General features: G+C 38.2%; 1 protein-coding gene across 21 annotated transcripts in view; it reads right to left on the bottom strand.

The window, feature by feature from the left end:
- CATSPERE (catsper channel auxiliary subunit epsilon) overlaps window positions 1–20098 on the bottom strand; it is a 181845-nt gene that overhangs the window by 113987 nt on the left and 47760 nt on the right. For all 21 annotated transcript variants that reach the window (XM_021931885.2, XM_021931889.2, XM_021931887.2 and 18 more), the window contains one exon: window positions 7447–7553. In XM_021931885.2, the coding sequence (XP_021787577.1) occupies window positions 7447–7553 (107 nt within the window). The remainder of the gene's footprint in view (window positions 1–7446; window positions 7554–20098) is intronic.

Genomic DNA, 20098 nt, shown 5'->3' with positions numbered 1-20098 from the left:
GCATTTCTATATGCCAAGAGCAAACAATCTGAAAAAGATATAAAAAAGTAATCCTGTTTACAATAGGTACAATTAAAACTAAATACATAGGAATTAACATAACCAAAGAACTGAAAGATCTCTGCAATGAAAACTATAAAATATTGATGCAAAAAATTAAAGAGGACACAAAAAAGGAAAATATTCCATGTTCATGGATTGGAAGATTCAATATTGTTAAAATGTCCACACTACCCAAAGCAATCTACAGGTTCAGTGTAACCCTTATCAAAATACCAAAGACATTCTTTACAGAAATAGGAATAGAAAAATCCTAGAATTTATATGGAACCCACCAAAGACCCAGAATAGCCAAAACTATTCTAAACAAAATGAACAAAACTGGAGGAATCACATTACCTGACTTCAAATTATACCACAGAGCTATAGTAACCAAAACAGCATGGTACTGGCATAAAAACAGACACATAGACCAATGGAACAGAACAGAGAACCCAGAGACAAATCAATACATCTACAGTGAACTCATTTTTGAGAAAGGTACTAAGTACATATATTGGGGAAAGGACAGTCTCTTCAAGAAATGGTGCTGGGGGCTGGGCATGGTGGCTCACGCCTGTAATCCCAGCAATTTGGGAGGCCGAGGTGGTGGCGATCACCTGAGGTCAGGAGTTCAAGACCAACCTGGCCAACATGGGGAAACCCCATCTCTACTAAAAAATACAAAAGTTATGCGGGTGTGGTGGGCATATGCTTGTAATCCCAGCTACTTGGAGGGTGAGGCAGGAGAATCACTTGAACATGGGAGGTGGAGGTTGCAGTGAGCCGAGATCATGCCATTGTACTCCAGCCTGGGTGATAAGAGTGAAACTCCTGTCTCAAAAAAAAAAAAAAAAAAAGGTGCTGGGAAAACTACATATCAATATGCAGAAGAATGAAACTAGACCCCTATCTCTTGCCATATACAAAAAACAAGTGAATTAAGGACCTAAGTCTAAGACCTCAAACTGCATTTAGGAAACTCTCCAGAACACTGGAGTGGGCAAAGATTTCTTGAGCAATATCCCATAAGCACAGGCTACTAAAGCAAAAATGGACAAGTAGAAGTAGAATCACATAAAATTAAAAAGCTTCTGCAAAGTGAGACTCAAAAAAAAAAAAAAAAAAAGCTTCTGCACAGCAAGGGAAACAATCAAAAAATTGAAGAGACAACCCACAGAATGGGGGAAAATATTTGCAAACTATCCATCTGACAAGGGATTAATAACCAGAATACATAAAAAGCTCAAACAACACTATAGGAAAAAAATCTAATAATCCAAATAAAAATGGGCCAAAGATCTAAATAGACATTTCTCAGGTGAAGACATACAAATGGCAAATAGGTACATGAAGAGGTGCGCAACATCACTGATCATTAGAGAAATGCAAATCAAAACTAGAATGAAATATCATCTCACCCATGTTAAAATGGATTTCATCCAAAAGACAGGCAATAACAAATGCCGGAGAAAGGGAACCCCTGTACGGTGTGGGTGGGAATGTAAATTAGTATAACCATTATGGAGAACAGTTTGGAAGCTTCTCAAAAAACTAAAAATAGAACTACCATATGATCTAGCAATCCCAGTGCTAGGTATATACCCCCCAAAAAGGAATTCAATATATTGAAGAGATACCTACTCCCATGTTTATTGCAGCCCAATTCACAATAGTCAAGATTTGGAAACAACCTAAGTGTCCATCAACAGGCGAATGGATAAAGAAAATGTGGCACATATACACAATGGAGCACTATTCAGCCATAAAAAAGAATGAGATCCTGTCATTTGCAACAATATGGGTAGAACTGGAGGCCATTATGCTAAGTGAAATAAGCCAGGCACAAAAAGACAAACTTCACCATATTCTCACTTATTTGTGGGAGCTAAAAATTAAATCAATTGAACTCTTGGATATAGAGAGTAGAATGATGGTTGCCAGGGGTTGGAAAGAGTGGGGGGTGTGTGTGTGTGTGTGTGGGGTGGAGGGTTGTTGTGGAAGAGTGTAGGGATGGTTAATGAATTCAAAAAATAGAATAAGATGTGGTATTTGATATCACAACAGGGTGACTACAGTCAATAATAATTTAATTGGACGTTTAAAAATAACTAAAAGAGTATAATTAGATTGTAACACAAAGAACAAATGCTTAAGGTGATGGATACCCCACTTACCCTGATGTGATTATTATACATTTTATGCCTTTATCAAAATCTCATAAACCCCCAAAATATATATACCTACTATGTACCCACAAAAATTAAGGATAAAAAAATTTAAAAACATAGTTTACCCATTACTAAGCAACGTATTATTTAATTTTTCTAGTGTTGCACTTTATATAAATGGAATTACACTTTACCTTTCCTCTATGACTTACTTTTATCATTCCATATTATGCTTGTGAGATTCATTCATATTGATTAGTGGTGTTTTGTATATTTTCATTGTTGTATAGTGTATACATTGTTAGCATGTTTACACCAGGGGTGTAACCCATGGATGAAGCTGGAAGCCATTATGCTCAGCAAACTAATGCAGGAACAGAAAACCAAACACTGCATGTTCTCACTTGTAAGTGGGAGCTGAATGATGAGAACACATGGACACATGGTGGGGTGAGTGGGAACAACATATGCAGGGAACCTGCTGGTTGGGGGGAATGGGGAGAGGGAGCGCCTCAGGAAGAATAGCTAATGGATACCGGGTGTAATGCCTTGGTGATGGGATGATCTGTGCAGCAAACCACCATGGCACATGTTACCTATATAACAAACCGGCTGTGCCCCTCAACTTGAAAGTTGAAGAAAAAAAAATAAAGACCAGCTTGGGCAACAGGTGGAGACCCTGTCTTTACAGAAAGTGGAAAAATTGGCCAGGTATGGTGACACATGCCACTTGGGAGGCTGAGATGGGAGGATTGCTAGAGCCTAGGAGTTTGAGGTTGTGGTGAGCTGTGGTCATGCCACTGCACTCCAGCCTGGGTGACAGACTGAGACCCTGTCGAAAGGAAGAAAGGAAGAAAGAAAGAAAGAAAGAAAAAAGAAAGAAAGAAAGAAAAGAAAAAGACTAAGCCAATCTATTGGTTGAACAGCAGGTGATTTTGCTGTGGTAGAAACTGGTGAGCGCCACTGAAAAGCACTGCCTTGTCTTTGCCGGCCTCACACTGTATAGGCTGGAAAAGCCAGATTTTTTTCCCTAGTCTCTCTGGTAGCTAGAATTGGCCATATAACCCACTGTGGCCAATGAGATATACAAGGACATCTAAGAAATTATTTTCTTTTCCTTTTTCTTTCTCTTTTTGATATAGGGTCTCATTGCCACCCAGGTTGAAGTGTAGCGGCCCAATCATAGCTTACTGCAGCCTCAAACTCTTGGGCTTGGGCATTCTTCCTACCTCAGCCTCCCAGGTAGCTGAGACTACAGGTGTGTGCCACCATGCCCGGCTAATTTTTGTATTTTGCGCATACAGGCATGGTTTTGCCGTGTTGCTCATGCTGGTCTCGAACTCCTGAGCTCAGGTAATCCGCCCACCTCAGCCTCCCAGTGCTGGGATTACAGGCATGTGCCACCGCACCCAGCGCAGTTACTTTCTTTTCTGACAAAACGATAGCATCATTAAGGAAAAGGTCCTCTTTGCTACGTTGGCCACTCACTGTCACCCGCCTTTCTCACACTGAGTGAAGACTTGTGCTGTTAGAGCTTCAGCAGCCATCTTGTGACCATGAGGCCACAGATGAGGCCAACACTGAGGATGGTGGAGAAGCAGGTGGAAAAAGCCTAGGGCCTTAACCACTGGCTACTTCTAGGCTTCTTTTTAAGCAGCAGAAAAAATTTTTTTTGTTGTTAAACCATTATTAATCAAGTTTTCTGTTACTTACAGTTAAACCAATAGTAATAGGCATGTTTGGTTTCTTCATTATACATTTCTCCATGAGTGGAAATTAAAAGTTTCTTTCTTCTTCTTTTTTTGCAATTGCAAACAATGCTGCTACAAATATTATTTTACACATCTCCTTAGGTAACTGTGCATGGTTTCTCTAGGGTATATAATGGTAGTGAGCTTGTAACCATGGGGGATGTGCATCTTTAACTTTGCCTGATAATGTAAAATTCTTTCAAATTGGTTGTGCCAATTTACCCTTCCATCAGCAATCCACATTAATGTTCCATTGTTGCATATCCTCACCAATGACTTTCTAAAACTTTAATATATTTATCAATCTGGTATATGTAAAATGGATCTCATTGGGCTATTAATATTTTTCTTTGATTACTAATGAGGCTGAACATCAGGTCATATATTCATTAATGAGCTGAATTTATCAAATGTTTACTTGCATAGTTTGAGTAACTTTTGAATTGTAGAAATCCTTCACTATCCTGAGACAATAAAGATATTCTATATTTCTAAGTTTTTTCAGTTTAGCCTTTCATATGTACATATTTAATTCAACTGAGATTATTTTTACATACAGTATGAGGTTAAAAATTTTTTATTTCATTTTTTACTAAGCCAAGGAAAGCAGGAAGTAAAAAAAATTTTGAAATAAAGCTTTATTTTGTCCCTATTGAGATGATCATCTAATTTTACTCCTTTAAGCTATTAATGTAATAAATTACATTAAAACATTTAAAAATATTATACACAACTTGCACTTCTGGTATAAATAAACTTGATCACATATCATGTATTTTTCATATATATTACTGGAGCTATGTATTTATTTATTTAGAGACAAGGTCTCACTCTATTACCTAGGCTGGAGTACAGTGGTAAGATCATAGCTCACTGTGGCCTCAAATTCCCGGGCTTGGGCAATCCTCCTGCCTCAGCCTCCCAAGTAGCTAGGACTACAAGTGCATGCCACTACACTTGGCTAATTTTTAATTTTTGTATAGAGATAGAGTCTCTCTCTGTTTCCCAGACTGGTCTGAAACTCCTGGCCTCAAGCAACCCTCCTGCCCTGGCCACCCCAAAGTGCTGGGATTAAAGGCGTGAGCCACTATGCCTGGCCTATTGCTAAATTTATTTGATAATACTTTATTCAGGATTTGGCATCTACATTCATGAACAAGATCAGCTTATGATTATGATTTTCCTTTCTTACATAGCTCTTGCCTGAATTTTGGGTATGCTAATGACTTCATCTCACTGTTTAGGATTGGAATTATCTGTGCTAGTGCTTTCTTCTCCTCAATGATTGTTAAATAATAATTGTTTCTTTTCAGTTAAAACATTACTCAAGTTCTATATGTATTTTTTGGGTCAACTTTGATGGTTTACGTTTTTCTAGAATTTTTCCTTAGGTCTGTGGAACTGGGGCCCACCGAATAATGCTGCTTGGCTCCCCGGATTCAGCCCCCTTCCTAGGGATATGTGTGGACAAATTTTCCACCTTGGCAGGGGTCCCGGGTCCAGAGTATGTAAAACTCCTGGGTCTCTGTGTGTGCCTGAGTGGCTGCTCTGCTGAGACTCCACACAGCTCTGTGTATTGGACCCAAGGCCCTGGTGGCATGGGCTCATAAGGGCATCTCCTGATCGTGCGTTGCAGAGATCCATGGGAGAAGTGTGGTACTGGCATAAGGATGAATACGTAGGGCAATGGAATAGAATTTAAAATTCCAGAAATATACTGTCACATTCACTCTTAATTGACTTTCAACGAGTGCCAAAACAATTCAATGGGGGAAACGACCGTCTTTTCAGCAAATTATGCTGGGACAACTAGATCTCCAGATATAAAAGAATTCATTTGGACCCCCACCACAAAATGAACTCACTGCAAATACCAAATAGAAACTCAAAACAGACCAAAGACTTAAATGTAAGAGCTAACACTATAATACTCATAGGAAGAAAAACAGTGTGGTACTTTGTCACTTTGGATTTGGCAACGGTTTCTTTGATATGACACCCAAAGCACACAGAACCAAAGGAAAAAAATAAGTAATTAGGAATTCATAAAAATGTAAACTTTTGTGCTTTAAGGATATCATGAAGAACCTGAAAAGACAATTCACAGAATGGGAGAAAATCCTTGTAAATCATGTGTTTGATAAAGAACTTGTATCTAGAATATAAAGAACTCTTACGGCCAGGTGCGGTGGCTCACAAGTAAGGTAATTATTTACCGAACTCTTGGTGAATCAGTGAGTGAGGGCGATCATAGTGATGGCTTAAATCAAGAAATTAATGTTGCCAAATTGTTAAGAAACACCTTCTACCATCACACAGTTCAAAACTCAACAATCACAAATATGGTGGCTCTCTGAGCGCTTTCCTACAGCATTGTTTATTGTCATGTCATAGTCTTGTCTACTTTACAAATTTTTATTTTACGATAGTTTGTATTCATCCATCCATTCATTCATTTTCTAACCTACTTATTCCAGTTCAGGGCTGTGGTTGGCCAGAGCCCATTCTGGCAGCTCAGGGCTCAAGGCAGGAGCCTACCCTGGACAGGACGTCATCCCATTGTAGGGCACAGTGACATTCACACCCACACTCACTCCAACTGAGACCACGCAGACACACCGATGAACTTCAAGTGCACAGCTTTGGGATGTGGGAGGAAACCAGGATACCTGGAGGAAACTCACGCAGACACAGGGAGAGCATGCAAACTCCACACAGCAGTGGCCCCAACAGGGAATCAAGTTTTTTCTAATCAATGTTATAATGAACATTATTTGAGGACCTGCTATTTGTCATTTCCTATGTTTGGAATTCTCCCCCAGTTGGCTAGGTTTTACTTCTTTTCAATAATGCAGATGTCCCCTTTTTAGGAAAGTCCTCCCTGACTCCCTCTCCTCCAGGCCAGAGTTGGTGCACCCTCTTTGTGTTCCTCTGCACCCTGGCCTCACTCCTATATAATGTCTGTTTCTTGTTTGTCTCTCGCACTAAATGGAAGATTATTGAAGGCAGGTACTTTATTCCTTTAGTTAAAAGCACCTTGCCCTGTGTCTAGGTGCTTAATAGACTAAGGAAGTCTGTCTATACCTCGTGATAACCTACTAACTTTAACAGTAACGTATCTTGCCTCTCAGGTAGAATTTGTGGTGTGTGTGTGTGTGTGTGTGTGTGTGTATGGGTACTGGACACCACCGGGGTTGACTTTTATAAACCAGCAGGACACATTTTGAGATATTTCCAGGATTTGCCACCAACTCAAATGACGCTCTTGGATTGAGGATTAGGTAGGGACACATTGTAAAACTCTAATCCAAGAGTCTAGCATTTTCTAAGTTAGTAATTAGTTCTGATTATCAATTTTTTTGTGTTTTATAAAAGAAGGCACTTGAAAATAACATATAAGACATATTCCATTAAGTGCCACTAGGATTTTAAAATCTAGTTTACGTTTTCATATTTCAATATTTAAAATTAAAAAAATTAAATACCCCTTTTTCATTTTCTCATTTGATACATAGGCTTTTCTCTTCAGAATTGTATGTATGATAGGCTTCTGTCCCAATGTGGCCATCTGTGTGCTGAGTACTATGGAATTCTGTAAAAACAAAATAAAATTTCATTTTTTATTATTTTCATAGCTAAAGTAATTTGATATGACATCATGATATATTGAATTTGTTATTGTGGTTAAGATATTGTTTACATTTGTAAATTTACTGTGTGCTCAAGATTCAGCTTTGTTCTTTCCACCTTATAGCCTCCTCCCCATGCGAACTTAATGAATTATAAATAAGTCACAATACAGTTTCCAACTCGTCAAAATCTCTACACACAATCAGAATCCTGGATGAACTGAAACTATGGGAATACTTAAATAAATAACCCTAGTTTTAATCTCAATGAAATACAGAGTAGAGTTTCTAAAACTCATCTGTTAGAATTCTTTCTACGTGAGCCTGCCTTCGAAATGACATATTCTTTCAAGGCAGGTTTCAAATGTTATCTGGAGGCTTTAAGAAAAATGCTCTTAGAAATCAGATCGATCTGAAAAGCTCCCTTTTTCTCATGATACATAAGGAGAAGGGGAATTGAGTTGGAATTATTCCTAGTAAGGTACTTTTAGAACAGAAGCAACTGTTTTACTATGGGAAATTTCTAGAATTAAAAAATCAGATGATGAGGGCTAGTCTAGAATTTTATCCTAATCCTCTAATACTGCTTTTGTTTAACTTTCTAAAAACATGGCATCCACTCACAAAGGAACCTTTAAGATTGTTATCATGAGTGCCAGTAAGGAGGGATTCGAGGGGCGAAGGGATTATCTGATAGTAGAACCCATTGTGGGAAGTAGGAATAATGGTCAAGGAAGGCCTTTCCTGAAGAATACTCATTTCATGATTTTTTTTTTGTTTTTTTTTTGAGACAGAGTTTTGCTCTGTTGCCCAGGCTGGAATGCAGTGGCACAGTCTCGGCTCACTGCAACCTCCACCTCCTGGGTTCAAGCGATTCTGCTACCTCAGCCTCCCAAGTAGCTGAGATTATAGGCATGCACCATCATGCCCCACTAATTTTTTTAATATTTAGTAGAGACAGGGTTTCACCATGTTGGTCAGACTAGTCTCGAACTCCTGACCTCAAATGATCCACCTGCCTCAGCCTCCCAAAGTGCTGGGATTACAGGCATGAGCCACTGCACCCAGCCTATTTGATGATTTTTATAGAGAAGTATAGGTTTGCCTAATAAATAATAATAGATATTTTAATTTTGTTTCTGAAAATCATATTTACTATTCAGAATTTTAAATACAACTACCTTTTGTATAACTGCTGAGCAAAGAGTAAATGAAGCATTCTTAATGTAGCAAAGAGTAAGATGGAAGTAAAATACAATAAATAACACATATAAGAAGATTGTAGGAAAAATATCAAGAAAAAGTTAATATAATCATATAAACAAGCTTAAAAATATACTTTTTTGATTAAGAAAGTAATTCATGGTCATTAAAGATAATTTTATAAATATGGAAAAAATTAACCCATAAAAATTATCAAAAAGGCAAAAACCACATTAGTGTTTTCTTCAGATTTACCAAGTACAGGCTACTGTTTTATATTCATGTTCAGTCTATAAACATCATTTTCAATGTCTGCATAATTTTTCACTGAGTGAATTACCATCATTTGCTTAACACTCCTGTATTGGACATTTTGGTGGTTTTATTTTTTTCACTATTGGTAATATTATTGCTAGGAACATCATCAGATACACAGTCTTTTCTATGGTTAGGACTATTTCTTTTGATAAGATTCTTGGAAGTGTGATTGCTGGGTCAAAAGTTATAAACACTTTAAAAACTCTTTTAGGCTGGGCGCAGTGGTTCAACGCCTGTAATCCCAGGACTTTGGGAGGCCAAAGTAGGTGGATCACCTAAGGTCAAGAGTTTGAGGCCAGTCTGGCCAACATGGTGAAACTCTGTCTCTACTAAAAATACAAAAAATAGCTGGGCCTGGTAGCAGGCTCCTGTAGTCCCAGCTACTCGGGAGGCTGAGGCAGGAGAATCACTTGAACTCAGGAGGTGGAGGTTGCAGTGAGTTAATATCATGCCACTGTACTCCAGCCTGGGCAACAGAGAGACTCCGTCTCCAAAAGAAAAAAAAAAAAAAAAAAAAACCTTTTAGCCTGGCATGGTGGTGTGCACCTATAGTCCCAGCTACTCAGGAGGCTGAGGCAGGAGGATCATGTGAGCCCAGGAGTTTGAGGCTACAGTGAGCTATAATCGCACTACTGCACTCCAGCCTGGGTAACAGAGTGAGAACCCATCTCTAAAAACAAACAAACAAACAAAACTCTCTTGATACATATTGCCAAAATAATTTCTAAAAGAATTATACCAATTTATGTTATTACTAGTGATCTATGACAGAACAAGTTTCATTACATTACTGCTAATGTTTGTGGTATTATTATTATTATTATTTGAGACAAGGTCTTACTCTGTCACTCAGGCTAGAGCGCAGTGGCTCAATCACAGCTCACTGCAACGTCTGCCTTTCAGGCTCAAGCAATCTTCCCACCTCAGCCTCCCGAACAGCTATGACAAGTGTGTGCCGCCACGTCTGGCTAATTTTGGTATTTTTTGTACAGATGGGGTTTTGCTATGTTCCCCAGACTGGTCTTGAACTCCTGGGCTCAAGCAATCCTCCTGCCTCAGCCTTCCAAAGTGCTGGGATTATAGGTGTGAGATACCATGCTTGGTATTATTATTACGATATTATTATTTTTAAATAGTATTTTAAAATATACTAAATAGTATTTCAAAATATTATAATAGTATTGCTACTAAAAATAATCGTATTAAAAATAGGATTATTATTTTTAATAGTATTTTTCTAGTTATATCATCAACATATGGCTATACATGTTGTTAAATTTAATAAACATAGTTCTGTTGATCTTACCTGATTTTGTAGCAGCATTTGATACATGGGATGAATCTTCCCATTTGAAACACTCTAACTTGGCTTGGTTATCACTCCCTCCTGCTCTATTAGTGGTTCCCAGGGTCTGGCCTTACTCTCTTCTCAGAGTATATTCTCTTCCTACGTGATCTCATTTCACTAACATGGCTTCAAGTATCATCCAATTCCTGTACAACTCATCAAATTGTAAGCCAGATCCCAAACTGTATATCTAGTTCTAGACTGGGGATCTAATTAGATTTTTAATCGTGACTTCCAGTTGTCTCAGAAGCACTTCAAACCAATATGTTCAAAACTACACTTCTGCCTTGAGGCTTTGCCTCTCAAACCTGCATTTATAAATATTTGTTGAACAAATAATGAAAAAAATCTCACCACCCAGAGGAGAGTATGAATCTTTCATGAGACAGCTGTGATAAGAGAATTCTAGACAGAAGGAACAACAGTTACAAAGTCCCTGAGGTGGGAGAGGAGTTACTATGCTTGAGGAATTGACAGGAAAGTGATGGCTCGTGTATAGTAGAAGGGGGAGACTAGTAAGCAGATAAGGTCAGAGAAGAGACAGGAAAGGGCTACATCATGCTAAGCATTGTATGCTTTGCAAAATAGGTTAGATTTTATTCTTAGTACAACGGCCAAACATTGAAGAGATTTTTAAATAGAATTTTAAATTATTTTATTTCAAAATTGTTTGACTCACAAGAAGTTTCCAAGTACCCTTTCCCCAGCTTTTCCCAATGGGAATAGCTGACATAATCCTAACGCATTGTCAAAACTAGGAAATTGATGCTGATACATTAACTTGGGTACAGACCTTATTCAGATATCACCAACTTTTCCAGGCACTCTTTTATTTATTTATTTAGCATAGTTCTATAAAACTTTATCACATGTGTAGATTCATGTAATTACCCCCACAACCAGAACACAAGAGTGAATACATCACATAGAAGAAACTGCGTCATGTTACCACTTAAGATTCACAACTGCCCACATATCCTTACCCCTGAAAGCCACTTATCTGTTTTCTATTACTACAATTTGTTACCTCTAAAATGTTCTATAAATGGAATCATACAGTATTCAACACTTTGAAAGTGGCTATTTAACTGAGCATCCATCCAAGTTGTTGGGTGTTATCAGTAGTTAATTCCTGAAATGTTAAGAGCTAAACAATAAAACTCTTAGAAGAAAACATAGGGAAAAATATTCAAGACATTGGATCTGGCAATGATTTCTTGGATATGACACCAAAATCCCAGGAAACAAAAGGAAAAATAGCTTTCATTAAAATTAAAAATTTCTGTGCCTCAAAAGTCCCTATGAACAGAAGAAAAAGATAATCCACAGGATAGAAGAAAATATTTTCAAATCACATATCTGATAAAACATTAATATCCAGAATACACAGAAAACTTAAACCTGAGCAATAAAAAATAACACCAAACAACCTAATTAAAAAATGAGTCTGGGAGCAAAGGGATCAATTTGCTCCACTCACTATAGCCAGTGGCCATATACACCATTGGAGGACCTGAGGTTACACTCAACCCACCTGCAGCTTCCACCAGTGGAGCCTGCATGCATTTTTTATCTGGAGGCCTAGGGATCCACCTGCCCTGCCCACCACTGCCAGTGCCCATGCACACCATCTAAGGGCCTGAGGATGGTCCTGACCTGTCCACTGCCACCACCACCAGTGCCCCAGCATGCTGTCTGGGGACCTGGGGATAGATCCACCCTGCTTGTTGCAAGTGGCACCCACAAGCACCATTGGAGTCATGAGGATAAGCCAGACCTGCCTATCTCCACCTTCACCAGTGCCCACACGCATCATTCAGAAGCCTAGAGGTCAACTCACCCCAACTGCCGCTGCCAGTGTATATGCGTGTTGTCCAGGGGCCGGCAGATTGATCTGCCCCACCTGCTACTACTGGCACTCACATATACCCTCCAGGGGCCTGGGGATTGTTCTGCCTGACACCACTGACACTTATGTATGCCTTTCAGGGGCCTGAGCGTAGACCTGTCCTGCCCATCACTGCCACCATGTGGATTTACTGAAGACCTTGGGACTCGCCTGCCCAACCTTCCACTGGCACTGGCACCCATATGTGTGTGTCACGTGGAGGCCTGGGGATTGGTCAATTCAGTCAACCACTGCAATTGCTGGTACTCATGTGCTGCATGGGGGCTGAAGGGTTGGCCTGCTGCTGCTACTGCCACTGCTTTTGCAATGAATGCTGCCAAGGGGCCTGAGGACCTGACACCCATCTGGCCCACTGCTGCCACTGCCAGCACTCAAGCAAGCCACCTGGAGGCCCAAGAATTGGTCTACCCAGACCTGCTACTACTAGTGCCTATGTAAGCTGCCAGGGGGTTCAAGAACCCGATGTTTAGCCAGCTGTCCCTACCACTGGTGTCCATGGACCAGCCTGCCTGGTTCTCCTGTCCCCAACAAAGCCCCACCATAGCCTTCAATAACAACCACAGCATAAGACACTGAAAAACTCAGAGACATCATTGACGCTCATTATATAGCTGAAGAAATCATGCAGAGACTACACTACTGTGCCCATCCAGAATTAAAGCCAAAGCAACCTACCCAACCAACATCGAAGAAATATCCAAAGGAAAGGGTATTCCACTATGAAAGCCAATCTATAAAACTGAAAGAAGCAACTTTTATACCACAGATACCAATGTATCTGTGCAAGACACAAGAAACATGAAAAAGCAAGGAAACATGACACTTCCAAAGGAACACAATAATTCTCTGTAACAGATCCTAACAAAAAGGAAATCTAAGAAATGTCTGAAAAGGAATTGAAATAATGATATTAAAGAAACTCAGAGAGGGAGGAGAAAAAAAGAAACTTAGTGAGATATAAGAGAACACAAATAAACAATACAAAGAAATTAGGAAATCAATTCAAGATCTGAATAAGAGATTTAACAAACAGATAGATACTAAAGAAAAAGGTCAAACAGAAATCTTGGAATTGAAGAATTCAATGCATAAAATAAAAAATACAATTAAGAGCTTTAACAATGGACTAGATGGAGCAGAAGAAAGAATTTCTGAACTCGAAGACAGGTCTTTTGCAATAATCCAGTCAAACAAACAAAAAGAATAAGAAAGCATAAAGAAAGCCTATACGACATATGGGATACCATAAAGCAACCAGATACTTGAATTTTGAGAGCTCTAGAAGGTGAAGAGATGGGCAAACACATAGAAAACCTATTTTACAAAATAATCGCTGAAAACTTCCCAAGTCTTGCAAGATATATAGATATCTAGGTACAGGAAGCTCAAAGATCTCCAAATAGATTTAACCCAAAAAGATTTTCTCCAAGACACATGAATTTCAAACTGTCAAAAGGTAAAAGCAAAAAGAGAGTTCTAAAATGAGCAAGAGAAAAGCATCAAGTCACATATAAGGGAATCTTCCTCATACTAACAGTGGATTTCTCAGCAGAAACCTACTAGGCCAGCAGAGAATGAGATGATATAGTCGAAGTTCTAACTGCCAGTATGGAATACAATACTTAGCAAAGCTAGCCTTCAAAAATAAAGAAAGAAAGTCTTTCCCAGGTAAGCAAAACCTGGGGGAATTCATCAACAATAGATCAGCCCTACAAGAAATGCTTAAGGAAGTCCTACATCTGGAAGTGAAAGGATGGTACCTACCATAATGAAAATACACAAAAGCATAAAGCTCAATGGCATATCAATAATACAAAGAAGAAAGAGAAAGGAGTCAAATGTTACCACCACAGAAAACCTCCAAACTGCAATGATAAACAAGAAGAAGGAATGAAAGAACAAAGGATAAACAAAAGAACTGGAAAAAAACTAACAGAATGACAGGAATAGTCCTCACCTATAAATAATAACCTTGAATGTAATGTAAATGAATTAAATTTTCCATTTAAATGACATTGACTGGCTGAATGGATTAAAATAAAACACAATCCAACTATATATTGCCTATAAGAAACTCACTTCACTTGTAAAGATACATGAAGATCCATAGTGAAGGCATATAAAAATGGAGTCAAAGTGAGCAGGAGTAGCTATTATTATAGTAGGTAAAAGACTTTTAAGTCAAAAACCATAAAAAGAGACAAAGAAAGTCATTAGATAATAAAAAATAAATCAGTTCAGCAAGAGGATATAGCATTATTTAGAAATGTTATTTGCATTAAGCCAGGCGCAGTGGCTCATGCCTGTAATCCCAGCGCTTTGAGAGGCTGAGGTGGGCGGATCACCTGAGGTCAGGAGTTCGAGACCAGCCTGACCAACATGGTGAAACCCTGTCTCTACTAAAAATACAAAATTAGCTAGGTGTGCTGGTGGGCACCTATAATCCCAGCTACTCGGGAAGGCTGAGGCAGGAGAATTGCTTGAACCTGGGAAGCAGAGGTTGCAGTGAGCCGAGATGGTGCCATTGTACTCCAGCCTGAGCAACAAGAGTGAAACTCTGTTTCAAAAAAACAAAAAAGAAAAAGAAGAAGAAGAAAAAAGAAATGCTGTATGCACTCAACAGACCCAGATATATAAAGCAAATATAATTACATCTAAAGGGAGAAATAGACCTCCATAAAAATAATAGTTGGGGAGTTCAACACTCCATTCTCAGCATTGGACAGAACTCTAGATAGAAAATCAACAAAGAAACACTGGATTCAAACTGTACTTCAGATTAAATGGACCTAACAGACATTTACAAAATATTTTGCATGAAAAGTGCAGAATACACATTCTTTTAATCAGCATGTGAAACGTTCTCTAGAATTAGCCATACGTTAGGACACAAAACAAGTCTCAAACATTTTTTTAAAAATTGAATTCGGCAGGGCGTGGTGGCTCACACCTGTAATCCCAGCACTTTGGGAGGCCAAGGCAGGCGGATCACGAGGTCAGGAGATCGAGACCATCCTGGTTAACATGGTGAAACCCGTCTCTACCGAAAATACAAACAATTAACCGGGCGTAGTGGCGGGCGCCTGTAGTCCCAGCTACTCGGGAGGCTGAGGCAGGAGAATGGCGTGAACCCGGGAGGCGGAGTTTGCAGTGAGCTGAGATCGCACCACTGCACTCCAGCCTGGGAGACAGAGCAAGACTCCGTCTCAAAAAAACTAAAAAATAAAAAATAAAAAAATTGAATTCATATCAAGTGTCTTCTCTGACCACAGTGGAATAAAATTAGATATCAAAAACAAGAGGAATATTTGAAACTATAAAAATACATGGATGAAAGTGGACATTCTGGGGAAGAAAAGAATGCATGGAAATTAAACAACATGCTCCTAAATGACCATTGGGTTAGGAAAGAAATTAAGAATAAATTTAAAAATTCCTTGACACAAATGAAGATAGAAACACAACATATCAAAACCTATGGATGCTGCAAAAACACTGCTAAGAGGAAAGTTTATAGCAATAAACACCTAGGTCATAAAAGTAAAAGGATCTCAAATACACAACCTAATAATGCACCTCAAGGAACCAGAAAAGCAAGAACAAATCAAACCTAAAATTTGTAGAAAGAAAGAAAGAATAAAGATCAGAGCAGAACTAAATGAAATAGAGACTAAAAAACATACAAAGAATCAACAAAACAAAAAGTTGGTTTTTAAAAAAGATAAACAAAATCGATAAACTGCTACTTAGAGTGACCAAGAAAAAAAAGAGAGAAGATTCGATAAATAAAATCAGAAACAAAAAAGGACACATTACAACTGATGTGGATCCACAAACCTTCAAAGGATCCTTAAGGACTATTTATGAACCACTATATGCTAACAAATTATGAAACCTAAAGGAAATGAATAAATTCCTAGACACATAAAACCTACCATGATTATACAAGGGAGAAATAGAAAACCTGAACAGACCAATAATTAGTAACAGGATTGAATCTCCAATAAAAAGTCTCCCAAAAAAGAAAAGCCCAGGACCAGATGGCTTTACTGCTGAATTTTACCAAACTTATAAAGAATAACTAATACCAGTTCTCTGCAAACTATTCCAAAAATTTGAAGGGGAGGAAATGCTCCCTAACTCATTTTACAAGACAAGCATTACCCTGACACCAAAACCAGACAAGGACACAACAACAACAACAACAACAACAACAAACTACAGGCAAATATCCCTGATGGCACAGATGCAAAAATTCAAAACAAAATACCAGCGAAATGAATCCAACAAGACATCAAAAAGATAATTCACCATGATGAGGTGAGATTTATCCCAGGGATACAAGGGTGGTTCAACATATGCAAATCAATAAATATGATATATCACATCAACAGAATGAAGAACAAAAACCTTATGATTGTCTTAATAGATGCAGAAAAAGCATTTGATAAGATTCAACATCTCTTCATGATAAAAAAAAACACAAAACAACTTGACAAATTAGGCATAGAAGGAACATACCTCAACATAATAAAAGCCATGTACCTGTCACAGACCCACAACTAACATCATACTGAATGGGGAAAAGTTGAAAGCTTCTCCTCTAAGAACTGGATCAAAAAACTGGTGCTCGCTTTTACCACCCCTATTAAACATAATACTGGAAGTCCTAGCCAGAGCAATAGACAAAAGGAAAAAAAAAAGAATCAAGGTTGGAAAAGAAATTGTTCTTCTTTGCAGATGACACAATGACACAATTTTCTTTTTTTTTTTTGGTGGGGGAAGGGGGACAGAATCTCACTCAGATGATGGCTCACTGCAGCCTCAAACTCCTGGGCTCAAGTGATCCTCCTGCCTTAGCCTCCCAAGTAATTGGCACTACAGGCAGGTGCTACTATGCCTGGCTAATTTTTGTGTGTGTGTGTATATATATATATATATATATATATTTTTTTTTTTTAGAGATAGGGTCTCACTATGTTGTCCACACTTGTCTTGAGCTCCTCTCAAGCAATCCCCACCACCTTGACCTCCCAAAGTGCTGGGATTACAGGCATGAGCCACCACATCTAGCCAACACAATCTTATATATAGAAAAACCTAGATTCCACCAAAAAAATGTGTAGAACTAGTAAATGAACTCAGTAGTTGCACAATACAAAACCAACATAGAAAAAACAGTAGTGTTTCTGGCCGGGTGCGGTGGCTCACGCCTGTAATCTCAGCACTTTGGGAGGCCAAGGTGGGCGGATCACAAGATCAGGATATGCAGACCATCCCGGCTAACACGGTGAAACCCTGTCTCTACCAAAAATACAACGAAATTAACTGGGCGTGGTGGCGGGCGCCTGTAGTCCCAACTAATGGAGTTGGGGGGGGGGCAGCTGAGGCAGGAGAATGGTGTGAACCTGGGAGGCGGAGCTTGCAGTGAGCCAAGATCACGCCACTGCACTCCAACCTGGGTGACAGAGTGAGACTCCGTCTCAAAAAAAAAAAAAAAAAAAAGAAAGAAAACAAAAGACAGTAGTGTTTCTTACACCAATAACAAACTAGCTGAAAAACAAATCAAGACAGCAATTCCATTTACAATAGTTACAAAAAAATTACCTAGGAATAAATTTCAGGAAGAGAAAGACCTCTACAAAGAAAAGTATAAAACACTGAGGAAAAAAATCGAAGATGACATAAACAAATGTTAAGACATTCCATATTGCAGTTATCAGACCAATTAATATTGTTAAAAGGACCATACTACCCAGAGTAATGTACAAATTCAATGCAATCTCTATCAAAATATCAAGGACGTTCTTTACAGAAATAGAAAAAAAAATCCTAAAATTCATATGGAACCACAAAAGATCCCAAGTAGCCAAAACAATATTGAGCAAAAAGAATAAAGCTAGGGGCATACACAACCTGACTTCAAATATAGTACAAAGCTATAGTAACAAAACAGCATGGTATTGTTATAAAAACATAGACTGATAGAATAGAGAATCCAGAAATAAATCCACATATTTACAGCCAACTAATTTTTGACAAGGGCACCAAGAACATACATTGGGGAAAGGATGCCCTCTTCAATAAATTATGCTGGGAAAACTGGATATCCATATACAGAAGGATGAAATTAAACCTTTTTCTCTCACTATATATATATACCAACTCAAAATGAATTAAAGACTTAAAGGTAAGACATGAAACGATAAAACTACTAGAAGAAAACAGAGGAAATGCTTTAGGACATTGGTCTGGGCAAACATTTTATAGCTAAGACTTCAAAAGCAAAGGCAACAAAAACAAAAATAGACAAATGGGACTTTATTAAATTAAAAAGCTTCTACACACCAAAGTAAACAATCAACAAAGTGAAGAGACGGTCTGTAGAATGGGAGAAAATACTTGCAAACTATTCATCTGATAGGTAACCCTCATACGCTGTTGGTAAGAATGTAAATTGGTACAACTCCTATGGAAAACAGTATGGAAATTTTTCAAAAAACTAAATATGAAACTACCATGCAATCCAGCAATCCCACTACTAGGTATTTATCCAAAGGAAATGAAATCAGTATATCAAAGGGATACCTGAACCCCCATGTTTATTGTAGCATTATTCACAATAGCCGAATATAGAAACAACCTAAATATTCAGCAATGGAAGAATGGGTAAAGAAAATGCAGTCTACATATATGACGTAATAGTATTCAGCTATAAAAAAAAGAATGAAATTCTGTCATTTGCAGCAATATGCATGGAACTGGAGGCCATTATTTTGAGTGAAATAAACCAGGCACAGAAAGAGAAATATCATATGTTCTCATATGTGGGAGCTAAAAATGTGGATTTCATGGAAGTAGAGAGTTGAAAAGTGGTCACCAGATGCTGGGAAGGCTGATGGGGGTGGTGGTGAAGAGAGGCTGATTAATGGATATAAACACACAGATAGAAAGAATAAGCTCTAGTGTTTGATAGCATAGTAGGGTGAAGATTAATCATTTATTGTATATTTGAAAATAGCTAGAAAAGTTGATTTTTAACATTCTCTGCACACAAAAAAAGATAGATGTTTGAGGTGATGGATATCCCAATTACCCTGATTTGATCACTACACATTGTATATGGGAACCAAAATATCACATATACCCCCAAAATAATCTATACATAATCTAATAAGATTATTAGCAAGATTATAAAAAATCTTGTTACTTCTTAAAATAAAACTCCCTCCTCCAAAGACAAAACAAAACAAGTGTTAGTGAGGCTGTAGAGGAATTGGAACCTTTGTGTACTGTTAATGGGAATGTAAGATGGTACAGGTGCTATGGAAAACGGTGTGGCAGTTTCTCAAAACAATAAAAATAGAATTACCATGGGATCTAGCAATTCCATTTCTGGGTATATACCCAAAAGTTTTGAAAGCAGGGATATGAGCAGATATTTGTGCACCCATGTTCATAGCAACACCATTCACAAAAGCCAAAAGGTGGAAGTAACCCACGTGTCCAGTGATGGATGAATGGACACGCAGAATGTGGTATGTTTTTTATATATATGATGGAATATTATTCAGCCTTAAAAAGGAAAGAAATTCTGAAACATGCTGAAACATGGATGAACCTTGAAGACATTACGCTAAGTGAACTAAGTTACAAAAGGCCAAAAATATTGTATGATTCCATTTACATAAATTATCTACAAGCCAGTATGAAACCCTGATCTTAAACTT

The sequence above is a fragment of the Papio anubis genome, chromosome 1 (genome assembly GCF_008728515.1).
Source record: "Papio anubis isolate 15944 chromosome 1, Panubis1.0, whole genome shotgun sequence".
Classification (NCBI taxonomy): domain Eukaryota; kingdom Metazoa; phylum Chordata; class Mammalia; order Primates; family Cercopithecidae; genus Papio; species Papio anubis.
The sequence above is the reverse complement of the archived record's forward strand: the minus strand, read 5'-3'. Positions and strand labels throughout refer to the sequence as shown.